Consider the following 12,817-nt stretch of genomic DNA (forward strand, 5'->3'; position numbering starts at 1 on the left):
ACAACCGTGGGTAAACATTAATCCATCACCAGTATACAAAATACAGTGTTTTTGCAATTTTCCAAAATAAAAGTACAAAACACTATGCAAAACATATTTTCACTGCCATTTCATTGACTGTATTATGTGATGTTATCACTTAACTTTGTACAGCTGCCTGTGCAGTTCCTCAGAGTTTGATGTGCATCAGTAAATTTAGTGACAGGCATCACTCTCTGATACAACAGTACAGCACCCTTCGCTGAAGGACACATCTGTGACCACAGGGGGGAGCTCTCGTTTAACTGTAGCAATTCCTGTAGAGCAGAGTTTACACAACAGAGTTGTCATCAGAGGTGGGTAGTAACGCGCTACATTTACTTCGTTACATTTACATGAGTAACATTTTGGAAAATATGTACTTTTTAAGTAAAATTAAAAGTGTGTAATTTTACTCTTGAGTAAATTTGTAATAGAAAATCTGTACTTTTACTTTGTTAAATAACTTACATTGCGTGACGTTCCTTCGTTCCTTAATTTTAAAATGTGCTTTTTAAAACGCGTTGTTTATTTCAAGGTTGTCTTCTCTTTTTACGGGCATTCCCGAGTGATCGATTCTTTTGAGTCGATTCTTTTGAAAGCATTAATTGAACAATGGGCAAAACCACTTGAATAGGCTAATGAATCAGTTCAAATGATTTGTTCAGTTCGCAGCACGATCTGAATCATCTGAAGCAGGATTACTCACTCCTCGTAGCGCGAAACTTAAGAACACGCAGAACACAAAGAGCGTTGGATGAAGTGGATATTAATCTATGACACGATTGCAGTTTTGATTGTATAGATATATTGTTTGCCAGCAATGATAAATGCCCGCCATATGCGCGCACCCGCGCGACCTGTTCGTCAGACACAGCAACATGCGCGTTACCTGTCAGACACAGAGACGTGGGCTTGCAGAAATATACATTTGAAGAACAGAAGGAAGAAAACGTGTTGATGGGCGTGTGGTTTACTGTTTACTGTTTGTTTACAAGTAAGAGCGTTTCACAACACACACTTGACACATCACGAGAAAACATGATCTTTGATCAAAAATGTGTATTTCATTTAAGAGAGCACTGCAGATGTTCTAGATCATCTTAGGAAATGCTCTGAGTTTAGTTCATGCTTTAGTTTGACATGGTCTATTATTCTAAATAAGTTGTGTAAACTACATTGACATCCGGACTAGATGAAATTTACAGAAATGCTTGTCTCTTCTGTGTATGTTTATTCTTTAGTCTCTCTAGTATATTGCAAAGATATCTTCTTATGATAATTAAAAATATTTATTAAAATGTAATATTAAAATATTGGCGTTAATATTAATTTTATGTAGTAGGCCTATATAATCAGATACAAAGTAACTAAGTAACTAGCTACTTGAGTAGTTTTTTCATTGCATACTTTTTTACTTTTACTCAAGTAATTTTTAAAATAGTGACTTTTACTTTTACTTGAGTAACAATTTCTCTAGTTACTTGTACTTTTACTTGAGTAAAGATTTTGGCTACTCTACCCACCTCTGGTTGTCATACTGAATTTTTGTGAAAGTGTTAAAACCCATCTTTCAAAATTTGGAGAACCCAAACAACTATATTAATTGAAAACCTGACTAAACGATACAGATATTTTATAATGTAACCTGACTAAACGATACAGATATTTTATAATGTATCTGTTGTCATTTTATGCCCTCTTATGTACTCGTGATGATGAAGTCATGTTTTAAACCATCTTGTATATGCAAAAACTCTAATTATAAAATGAAGCTTACCGCACGACTAAGAAATAAAATATCAGTGGATTCATGGGCCTCGGGACCACCACGTCTGTAAGACTCTCTCACTTCCTCTGTTGTCAAAGAGCACCTTGAGAGTAAATCACACACATGGTCTTCATTAACTGACATTAAAGCATCATGTCAGATCAAATGTGAATGGGACAATTCTACTTACCGAACATAAAACTCAGCACTGGGTCGGCCCGCACTTGTGTGGTTTAGTGCTATTCCCATCAACAACGGTTTGCTTAGGGAACTTAGGGGAAGGTTCACCTGAAACAAAAAGATGAACGTCAATAACAGCATCAAATGTAAAAATCTATGTAAAAAATGTACATGCGTTTCCTATAACTCAAACAAACCTCATCACTGATCTCAACACACACAGAGGAGAAGATCTCTGAAACTATGGCCCTCTCCTTACCCTGAAGAAGGTCAACACTTATCATCTTCTCACTGACCCCCTGACACACCATCTGCAGGCACCGGGAGATATTAGTGCCGTGAGCAAATTTTACTCTCACGTAGGCATTCATTACTCACCTTTGGTTCTGGGTGGCCACCGGGTATGTCTAACAGACCTGCTGCCTCTGCCACTTTCTGACTTCTCCTCAGCAGGACAATCTCTCCATCTGATGTTGCCACGACAGCACCCACACCCAGAGGCTGTGCGAGGAAGGCCTGAGGATCCGCACATTCGGCCTCACCACGTGTCTGGAGCTTTTCTGCCTTTTGTGACCAGTTAGTACCAATGTAGTCTTTATAGCAAGTCGCACCTAACTGTAATTTTAGGACATAAGATTGCTCATCCTTTTCAACTTTGTCTGAGGGTCTGTGTTTATGCACTGGGTTGTGGACAGCCTGTTCTCCCAAGTGTCCTTTTTCCAAGCTGGTGCACTGTTTGCGTGCATCTGTTGACCCTTCGGGGCTGTTTGTCGGGTGAGGGTTGATAGAGAGCACTGCTGAATGTAATCTAAATTTAGCCCCGTTGAAGAGCCACGGTTCTTTAGTGACTCTGTCTCTCCAAACGGCTTCAATGTGCTCTTCAATCTCAGGAAAGCTTTGACGATTGAATCTAGAGTGGCAAATATATATAGATGCATGAAAAAGCAATGCTTAAAGGGATAGTCAAGCAAATAATGATTTAGGAAAATTATGAAAGAGTTTCAAACCTGTATAAGTCACTTTACTTTGAGAAAAATTTGGTTGAATGCGGGAGTAAATGATAATTTACATTTTTGGGTCAACTATCCTTTTAATTGTTTGTTTATACATTTTATTTCATGGTGATAAGTGGTTAGCTGGACATTTTTTCAACACTGATATTTTAGGTTATAAAAGTGTATAATTTTAATAATTTTAAACATTAAACACACATTTTGCAGTTCATTTCATAGTGTGATACCATTATCTAATTTATTTTAATATTACCTAATTTAATATTAAATATAAAAACTCAGTTAAAAAGGTCATAAACTAGTAATAAAATTATGGGTTAATGACGTATTTTAGACGTGCCAATTTTAAATAGCAAATAAATATTAATATCTATTGCAGTTATTCAAACATTAAGAATGTGGTGTATACATAAATGCAAATTGAGCAAAGTGATTTTAGTGTTTTTCATCTATGAATTGGCCATAGCCTTAAAAAATGTCATGTGATGCAACCATGATTTATCTTAAATTAATTAATTTCCTTGCTTAACATTAGTAAGTAATCATCTCATATTTTTGTTCTATAATTCTGTCTTCTCAAATTAACAAAATTATCTTATTTTTCCTGAGATCTCATAAAACTGATATAAATGTTTAAAAAACCATTCACTTAAACATAATGTATCAGATTAATGTGTAGGTCAGTAAACAAATAGATATATTTTTTACTTAATATAATTATTGATATTCTTGGTCGCACCACATGATGAGGGGTTGCTGACCCATACGTCATTGACCCTTATACAGAATTAAAAGTAAAATGTTTCTAACCTATTACTACCTTGCTGTCATTGTTTGACAAGCCATTGTAACTCTTTTTGGAGAAAATGTAACAGCAGGAAGCAAACAAAGATAAGAGGTTCTACCTGTCTGAAATTTCTACATGTGTTTGATGTTCTTCAAGAGCCTGTAATGGAGCACAGTGCAGCATGAGAGATACCTCTGAATCCATGAGTCTCCACGTCAACCTTGAGCTTGGATGTCTTCTTGTTTAAATAGGATATCTGAGAATGTACGAAAAAATGTAAAAAAATAAAAAAAGCGACTGTCTTGTGTCTAAAAATCTAGTCTTTAGGCCATATAACGTTAGAGGTGTTTAGCGAAAGTTGTAGGATGCATCCCGTGTTAATAATCAGTTTATATGACCGGTGTCACCGGAGTTGCTCGGATTGACAGAAAACAAAGCTTACAAAAACACGTTGTGTAATGAATGGCAAAGTAACTTATTCTGGGACTTACGTTTAATTGTTTACTAAAGATTTTAAAAAATTCCTCACCAAAACGGTTTGTTCGACTACGAAGTAAACGACTTCCGGGGATATGGTACTTCAAAATAAAAGCCGCGAAGTCTTCTAAAAATAATACTAAGAAAAGACAGATACGATACGAGATAAAGAGATATAACATCTAAATCAAAGAATACAAAAACAATATAAATATACACTATATTATATGTTATATACATTATATATATATATACATATATATATATATATATACATATAATATAAACATTAATGATAAAAATCGATTTTTGTTAATGTGCATAAATTAATTTCCCCGATTCCATTGCATTTAATTAAAGTAATTTCATCAACATTTCAAATCTGTATACAAATTTCAGGCTGTTGCTAATGAGAATTATTAAATGTCCCTAAAATATTTTATTATAATAATACTTATTAATATTTAAACGAGAATTCTTTTAATTTGCCTCCTTGTTAAACATGCTAGTAAATACTTATGAATCTTTCAGGAATATATATGAATTTAAGTGGCTATCTAAAAGTGCCTGTATATTACTCAGAAGTGTTTTGTGTTCAAGTTTATCATTATTTTACATTTCTCTATATGTATTTGCATATGGTAATAATATGGGTCAAGGAAAATAAAAACTAAGAATCTTATTAAGATTTTTTCACATGTATTTCACAACCAGGGGCGGTAAAACGATTAATCTCAACTATTCATTTGCAAAATAAAAGTTTTTGTTAACATAAAATGTGTGTGTACTGTATATAATTATGAATATATAAATGCATAAACATACGTGTATATATTTAAGAAATATTTACACATGTACAGATGTTTATTCTATCAATATTCAAAAAAGCCAATGTTTGACTAACAAAATCAAGCTTGTTTGCTGTATTTTTTTATTTTTTCTCTTCTCATGTATTCATTTTCTCCTGTACACTGTTTTGTGAAACCAAAGCCAACCTGAACAATAAATACATAAATAGGCATGTGACACACAAACTTACATTCTCAAGCTGTTAATACACACATCAAGTTGCTCATAATAGGCAACTTATTTTCTGGACATCAAGAAGAGAGAGGTTCCCCTAAGGTAACCATCTGCAATTCCCAGGTTTTAAAAAAAACAACGTAAGTGTTCAAGTGTTCTGATACGACAATAGAACTACACTTTTCATATTCAGTCCAGAACTAGAAGTTTAAAATTTTGCCATTCATGTTCAAGTATAGAAAGTGCAATACAAGACCACCAAAACAAAGGAAAAAAACTTAAAACAACATAACTGGTCATCAACAAAAAATGTCCGTCAATCAAATACCCTGTTACAGAACTATTATACAGAAAATGTGAAAAAAATACATGGAAACAAAAACTGCATAATTCATTCAAATATTCTACACAATCCTGAATCAGATAAGAAAGCCAAAATTATCTGATGCATATCTTTAAGTCATTTACACTGTTAATCATAAGAATGGCCTTGGCAAACAAAAAAGGTCAGTGTTTTACAAAGCAATGCATCACAAAAAAAAGAAAATTCATAAAGATTCAACACGGAGTTAATCTTTAGCGACAAGTGCACTTAGTAGCAATCATCTCCTCATACTCCTTGTAGGCGATGGAACCGTCATTCTCGATGGTCAAAACACTTAAGGGGTCATATTCTGAGGGTACACATGAAGGCCTGGGCACAGAGGAGTCGAGCTTCTCGTAAATGATGTTCTGAACCATTGTGTGTACGGGTGACCCATAGATATATCCTACAGTCCTCGGACATGATCCCTTACAGTACCTCGGATTGTATTTTTGAGGCGCTATAATCCAATGGGCCAATTTGAGCTGATCGAAGCTCACTCCGAAATCAAAGAGGTCACAGTCATCCGTAGGAAAGTCGTACATTGGAACGAAGTCCGGCGACTTCGGTTCTGCGCTAGTCTTGGGTGTGCTGGTGCTCTTCAGAGTGCCACGCCTCTTTCGTGAAGCTGGATTCCACGATCTAGATTTTCCATCCCAGTGGTTTGATGATAGGTCTACCATCCTGTTCCGCATAGGCCTTCTCTGGTAGGCAACCTCGCTGGTATCATTAAGATACAGAAGAAGAGATGGAGACCTGTGAGTTAACTCCACCGGGCTTTTGTGGATCTGGCCTCCAGGTCTAGGGATCATATCTTCAATACAGGTCAAGTTGATAAGCAGATGGAGGTCCTTCTTGTGGGCCTGAATGATAGGATGGAGGAAGGAAGTCACATCAACCTCCACCCAACGGCGACGGACCCTCCTCTCGGTGTGGACGTGGAAGCTGAGCAGGGGGACTGTGTGGTGCGATCTGAGATGGTCAGAACACATGTAATCCTTGGAGGGTTCCTGCTCCTTCACATCAAGGTAACAGAGCGATGTGAAGGGAGCAATGTGGTTGTGGTCGAAGGAGTAGAGCAGGACGGACTTGAGTAATTGTTCCTGAGACCTTACTCGATTTAGGCTGTAGGAGATATCCTGCATGAATTCTGCAAAGAAAACACATAGCACTGAGAAACAGATCTCTTAAAGAACAATGGAGTTTGGTAGACCTACATTTAATTATGCAAAAATGTTCAAGTTAGCCATGCTAAATATACATTGTTCTTACATCACCTCATTGCATCTGATTAATTCTGCAAGAGAGGCTTAGTGGATGCTAGTCTGGAAATATATTCATATTTTGCAATTATAGGACAATTCTGTGTAAAAACTACAATCCCTCAGCACACTTAGAATGGAAAGATGAATACATTTTGAATTAGAGTATTCCATACAATTTTATCTCTATAAGGAATTTTACCAGCCTGATCTCATGAGTATTTATATAACTATTTTACGTAGTGGCTAATTTGTATGAATTGATATAGTGTGTATTGTAAAATAGCAATGTTGAAGCCCCACCACTAAACCTAACTTTCACTGGTGCAAATCGTACTAAAAGGTATGAAAGAGATCCTACAAATCAAATTAGCCACCTCGTAAAACAGTTACGAACTGATGTGAGATTGTGTGTTGTTTGCATGTTGCTTTCAAACACCCAGTTCAAATCTTCCGAACTAAAACTCTAAAACTAAACTAAACAAGCAAGACACCAGCACCAAGCCTACGGCAAGTTAATTAAACACAATAAAACCCCAGTGGGACACAAATAAAGTCATTTTTAAATATTACATTTTACGAATATAAATTTGAATTGTGTTCTCATTTTAGTTTTTTCATAAATGTCAGGTCAGATCTATCTGTCACAATTATACTGGGGAACGTTCACATCCTGGGCAATAGGGGCACAAATATTTAACAGCCGTTTTTTAGCCACACATACTTTTGGGTTCACTGGAGTGAAAGAAGTACTGAATAAACAGTGTACATTCAATCTAATGAGGTGGGTGTGACCAAATGTGCATTAAACTACTGTTTGCATAATTACATTTATGCGGCAGAGGTTTCGGTCCAAAGCAACTTACAGCGCATTAAAGATGCATTTTAACAGTATTACAAATATTTAAGTGTATACCAGCTGTTTATTAGGCATGTGATGGTATTATTTTTGGTAATTGTCTTGTCAACTTGTATTGCCATATGTGGTGTTATCACAGTATCATGTTGAATTTATAGTCAGATATATTCACTGTAGTCAATGGCATTGCATTCATATACAACTGGTGCCATGCAGTTCACGATTAACCGAATTATTGAAATTCTTCCGAGATGCAAATTCCAACTATTTAATATCAATACCTTGACGAAAAACAAACTTCCCAAAGACAAAAGTAAAACTAATTTGTAAACTAAACAATAGCAATACATTTCCGAGTAACTTACTAAATTCTGTAAATAATGTATTTAAAATGCAGAGGTCTACCTCGGCTTTGTTGGAGACACTCCTCTCGAGGTGTGATCAGACGGACAGTGTTGTACAGCTGAGAGGCCTCGTGGCTCCTGTCATGTTTGGATGATTGTTTGTACAGTCTCTTCATGTAGCGCACATATCTGGAGTCAGGCTTGGTTCGCGGTGTGTAGTCTCCCCACGGGTCTTGCTCTGACAAAGCCTTCAGCAGGGGGTTCAGTATATTACCATGATGAACGTCGGGCTCGAGCGATTCGTTTTCAAAATTGTAACATGATGTACACGGCAGGCCTGTAGCCGCGAGGGCTATAAGGAGTCTCGTTAAAGTACAAAGCGCGTCACTTTTGAAAAGCCTCGTCGCCATAATAAAAAAGTCCGTCAATTTAAGAAAAGGTTTCGGTGAAGACCTGGGACGTCTCCATGCAAACCAGACTCGCGGCGCTCTGACCTAAAGTACAGGGGACAGGTGTGAGCAATCAGGGCGCGCTTTGCTCAAAAGCTGGTGGAGCATATAAACAGCCTAAACATTGCAAAGTTGATCAACCACGCGAGTTTTATTATACAATCTTTGGCATGTCTGAAATAACGCGATATGGTGCGATGTTTAATCATCGACTTCACATGTATCGACTTAAAAGGCATATTTTTATTCATATCACGTATCGAGCTCCACGTAGGCCTATAATGTCAAATGTGTTATATAGGCCTAGTCTTTATAAATATTATAATATATATGATATAAGATTTGTATGTTTGAACTATTTTCTGGTTGATGGTTAATTTGCATTTTAGCAACATATGAAGATGCAGTTCAGATGAACAATTTTTCATTAGGCTTATAGTAAACACTGAGACCCAATTACAGTATTTTATAGTTGACTGGTCAAATCTACACTGTAAAACTTCGCTGTAATTTCGCAACAGGTTTGCCAGTAATTTACTGTATAGATTAAATTTACAATTTTGTTTTAAGCATAAATTTACATAGTTTCTTTAATAAAACAAGACTAAATATCTTTGGTCACTTTTCTTGTAATGTAAATGTATCTTAATTTAAAACGTTTTAAGTATTTTTACTAGAAAACAAGACAAAAATGCATAGGAATAATATCATTTTTTGCAGTGTTGCTGTGCTATGCCAGTCTCTTCTTGCTCATTTTGAGTCTCGAAAAGTCAAAGTGTTTTAATTTTCATTAAAGTAATTGAAAACGGTACTAATAGGAAAGTAGTATTAAGCAGTAATTAAATCTACAGTAAGTTACTGGCAAACCTGCTGCAAAACTACAGCAAAGTTTTACAGTATAACTGCTCAGTGTGCAGGCAGATTTATTGTTTAGGTTTAATCTTTCCTCTTGAATGTGTGACGATCGAGAAATGAAAAGAGAAAAATTATGGGGGTCAAACAATGACCCCCTATATTGAGCAAGAGCTACTAACAGCCTACATTAACAATCTGACAATGCAGGGGACATCCAGGAATTTTCCACTAAAACGACTTCGAAGAACACATTTCAAGTTAAAAATGTTAAACTTCACTATAAATGATGAACTTAAATTTTCACTTATAATAAGGTTGATATGAATTATTAAACACGTCATTTTTCAACCATTTGGATTTTCATGAAACTGATTCATCATTTGTGCTTATATACTGTACATATGTTCGGATTTGTTTCAAATCATTGTAAATAGAGAACCTGAACCCAAGGCTTTCTGAAATGACCTTCACCCCACAGCCGAACAAGAGCAGCTCTAACAGAGAGACAGGAGCATTTGCATCATTACACATCACTGCACACCAGTCAAAAGGCTTTGAATGGAGTTATGCTAAGCTTCAGCGCCCATGAAATCATGCCTGAATCCCAGCCTCACTGTGACAAAAGGGTCATTATATTTCCAAGCCAACATTCATACATTTCAGGTTCAAACCTATGGTGGTTTTATTCTCACACATTAGTCAGTAATTAATTGTAAAAGTAATTGTATTATTCGTGGAACTTATTCAAGTAAAAAATATTTTATTACAGCCCATGTGAATATTTACGGAACAGTTGATCTCCTCAGAACATAGACATCGTGGGAACCACAAAATGAGTTCAAGGACAATATGCCTATACAGCACTCATTCATTGACTGTTTCTCTGAGCATTGCGCAGAGGACAAATCACATAAGGAAGATGACAGAGCTGCTGTTTGAGTGCAGATTTCTACACAAGAGAACACTTTCTGCTAAGACACATCCTTCAGCTCAGAGATAATATTCTGTGTTATCATATCTACTGAGGCAATACAATACTATAATTGTCTTTCATTTAATGTTTGATAAAAAAGTGCTTAAAGATCTAAATAGGCAGCTAATGTAACAGAGACACACAAAAAAACAGCTGACAATTTTCTTAAATGGCACAGGAGTTATTTTTACAGATATATTTAACTGCTACTATGCTTTAAGTAGAAAATAAAAAAAACAGCTGGGTGAAAGTCTGGAAGTCTTGTAACTTACTACATTATTTGTTTTAATTAAAAACAGCAATACAACATTTATATTGAAGATTAAATTTATTATTTGAAATATAAATGTAATTTAATATAGGATTTAATTTAATATATGATTTATTAAGTGTAAAAACATCTAATTTTTTATGCATTACAAATAATGGGAATTTTAAAAATTTGAAGCAACAGTGTCTTATTCCCTTTTAACTGTGGTGAAATTTTGACCAGGACATGTTCTTGACAAGCTTTGTAACATTCACTCTTTTAGCTGTTTTACAGTAACAATTAATGTATTTTCTTGTTACTTCATTATATAATTATTAGTAAACAAAGTGTTGATGGCTCTCATCTTTAAAATGACCAATTAAATTAACAACACATGACTTTAAACATACAACAAGTTATATAAGTGTCTTTTAATTTTTAAGTGACCTTCAGTTGAGATATGTCTTAGTTTCTTTTAAACAGTTACAATGTGCAGTGAGCTTTCTAGGGTCCTAATGATCATCGCTGATGAAATAGAAACTTTGCCGACGCCTGTGTTTCTTTTTATGTCCCACAACGTGAGGCTGAAATAGTTTACTCAAGGTGTTAAATCCTTTAGGAAAGTCTTGAAGGTTCTGACCACCCCCCAAATGACAGTGAGTATCCTGCCGCAGGATTCGAGGATCTCCGAGCATCTTTCTCATTTCAAATGACACATCTTGACTCAGATAATGGTAAGGTTTTTTACCACTGTTATCCCTTACATTAGTGTTGGCACCGTATTGGCACACCAGCAGGGATAAAACCCTCTCATGGCTGTGAATGGCAGCTATGTGAAGAGGGGTGTACCCATCATAAGACTTGGGGTTAACATTGATTCCTCCAGCACTCTGTCTTGCAACGTCAATGACTTTACACACCATTTCACCGTTTCCGCTTTTAGCAGCCCAGTGCAGGATTGTGAAGCCAGACATGAAATTTCTCTTCTCCGCCATCTGGGGATTTTGCAGGAGGAGGCCATAGATCTGACTCCAGCATCCTTTTGCTGATTTCACAAGCCACTCATGTTCCACAGGTTCTAAGGGAAGTACATCTGCGTCTTTAGCTTCATTACCTGGTCTGGTTATTTTGCTACACCTTCCCAATTGCGGTGAACCTTGTGCTTCAAGCTCTTTTTGTTTGGTTCTTGTAGACCTGTACAGAAAAGCCCCTTTTTGATATTCAGTTGCCTGAAGTTTCAAGGTCCTTTCAGAAATCACTTGAACCTCTGAAGAATCTTCATTTGTTGTTTTGTGATGTGTGTTACTCCTTTCGTCACACTTCGGTGGAGATGTTATGGCCACAAGAGCGAAAACAGACCCTGTTTGGCCACTTCTGACATGACTTGTCACAGTAAGTACTCTTGCTGTCAAACACTCAGTACCGTCAGATGGTCCTTCAGGATGGACTGAATCAGCTTCCCGTTTTTCGGAACGATCACATTTAAAAGAAGAAAATTGACTCTCATTACGGTCCACAGTTTGGGTGGGAAAGTTGTTATTAAGAATATCCGCGTTTTGTATTTCGGATCTGCACGGTGATTTTAAGTCAAATAAACTGTTATCCAAGATCGTTTCACCTTTGACGAGTCCTTGATATTTTGTCTTGACCACCACATACTTCACATCATCGACTTGTTTCACCACGGCGACGTCGTTGACCAGTCGTTTGAACAGATCTCTCTTCTCTTTCTTTTCCGCGGAATCGCCAGAGTTGATCAGTACTTTGAACTTGTTCACAAGCTCCGAGTTTTTCACTTTGCCCCCGCGCTCCAGTAAAAATGTTAAGATGATGTCTTCAGTCAAAGCCATTTTCCTGTCGGCGTATTAGTTGTAGCATCTGAGACTATAAACGGAGACGTGAACGATGCTTCAACAGCAGCCTGCTGCTTCCGGTGATCCTCAAATCCCCGTGCCTCCCCCTCAGACCAGCCCATGAACTTGCAATGAATTAATAACGGTGCGGGTGCGCGTTCACGATTTAGTGAAGCCGAGATACGCGCGCGCGCATGCTGCATCCTTCACACATTTGTATTTTATTAATACCGGTCAATTTAGAGACATCTAGCTTGTTAGTTGTATGAACAAAATTACAAATAAAGAATAGGCCTATTACTTTTCTTGAGTAACAAGCCCAACATTGGACACAGATAG

At 36.5% G+C, this 12,817-nt stretch overlaps 3 protein-coding genes across 5 annotated transcripts; all 3 read right to left on the reverse strand.

The window, feature by feature from the left end:
* Positions 1–117: 117 nt before the first annotated feature.
* Positions 118–4,337, reverse strand: nudt22 (nudix (nucleoside diphosphate linked moiety X)-type motif 22). 3 transcript variants are annotated; one of them, XM_057349819.1, is made up of 7 exons: positions 4,299–4,337; positions 3,888–4,025; positions 2,348–2,879; positions 2,167–2,280; positions 1,980–2,077; positions 1,799–1,892; positions 118–296 (listed from the first exon to the last, which is right to left on the reverse strand). In XM_057349819.1, exons 2-7 carry the CDS (start codon positions 3,971–3,973, stop codon positions 123–125), a joined length of 1,098 nt encoding a protein of 365 aa, XP_057205802.1. In that variant the 5' UTR covers positions 3,974–4,025; positions 4,299–4,337; the 3' UTR covers positions 118–122. The 3 variants fall into 3 exon arrangements, with proteins under 3 accessions (XP_057205802.1, XP_057205801.1, XP_057205800.1); XM_057349818.1 differs by having other exon boundaries at positions 4,261–4,323; XM_057349817.1 differs by having other exon boundaries at positions 3,888–4,333.
* An 892-nt stretch (positions 4,338–5,229) lies between these two features.
* Positions 5,230–8,577, reverse strand: gdf9 (growth differentiation factor 9). Its single transcript, XM_057349929.1, has 2 exons — positions 8,160–8,577; positions 5,230–6,783 (listed from the first exon to the last, which is right to left on the reverse strand). Exons 1-2 carry the CDS (start codon positions 8,506–8,508, stop codon positions 5,846–5,848), a joined length of 1,287 nt encoding a protein of 428 aa, XP_057205912.1. The 5' UTR covers positions 8,509–8,577; the 3' UTR covers positions 5,230–5,845.
* A 2,560-nt stretch (positions 8,578–11,137) lies between these two features.
* Positions 11,138–12,475, reverse strand: sowahab (sosondowah ankyrin repeat domain family member Ab). Its single transcript, XM_057350239.1, has one exon. It carries the CDS (start codon positions 12,473–12,475, stop codon positions 11,138–11,140), a length of 1,338 nt encoding a protein of 445 aa, XP_057206222.1.
* Between the last annotated feature and the right edge of the window lie 342 nt (positions 12,476–12,817).

The sequence above is a fragment of the Triplophysa rosa genome, linkage group LG13, assembly GCF_024868665.1.
Source record: "Triplophysa rosa linkage group LG13, Trosa_1v2, whole genome shotgun sequence".
Lineage (NCBI taxonomy): Eukaryota > Metazoa > Chordata > Actinopteri > Cypriniformes > Nemacheilidae > Triplophysa > Triplophysa rosa.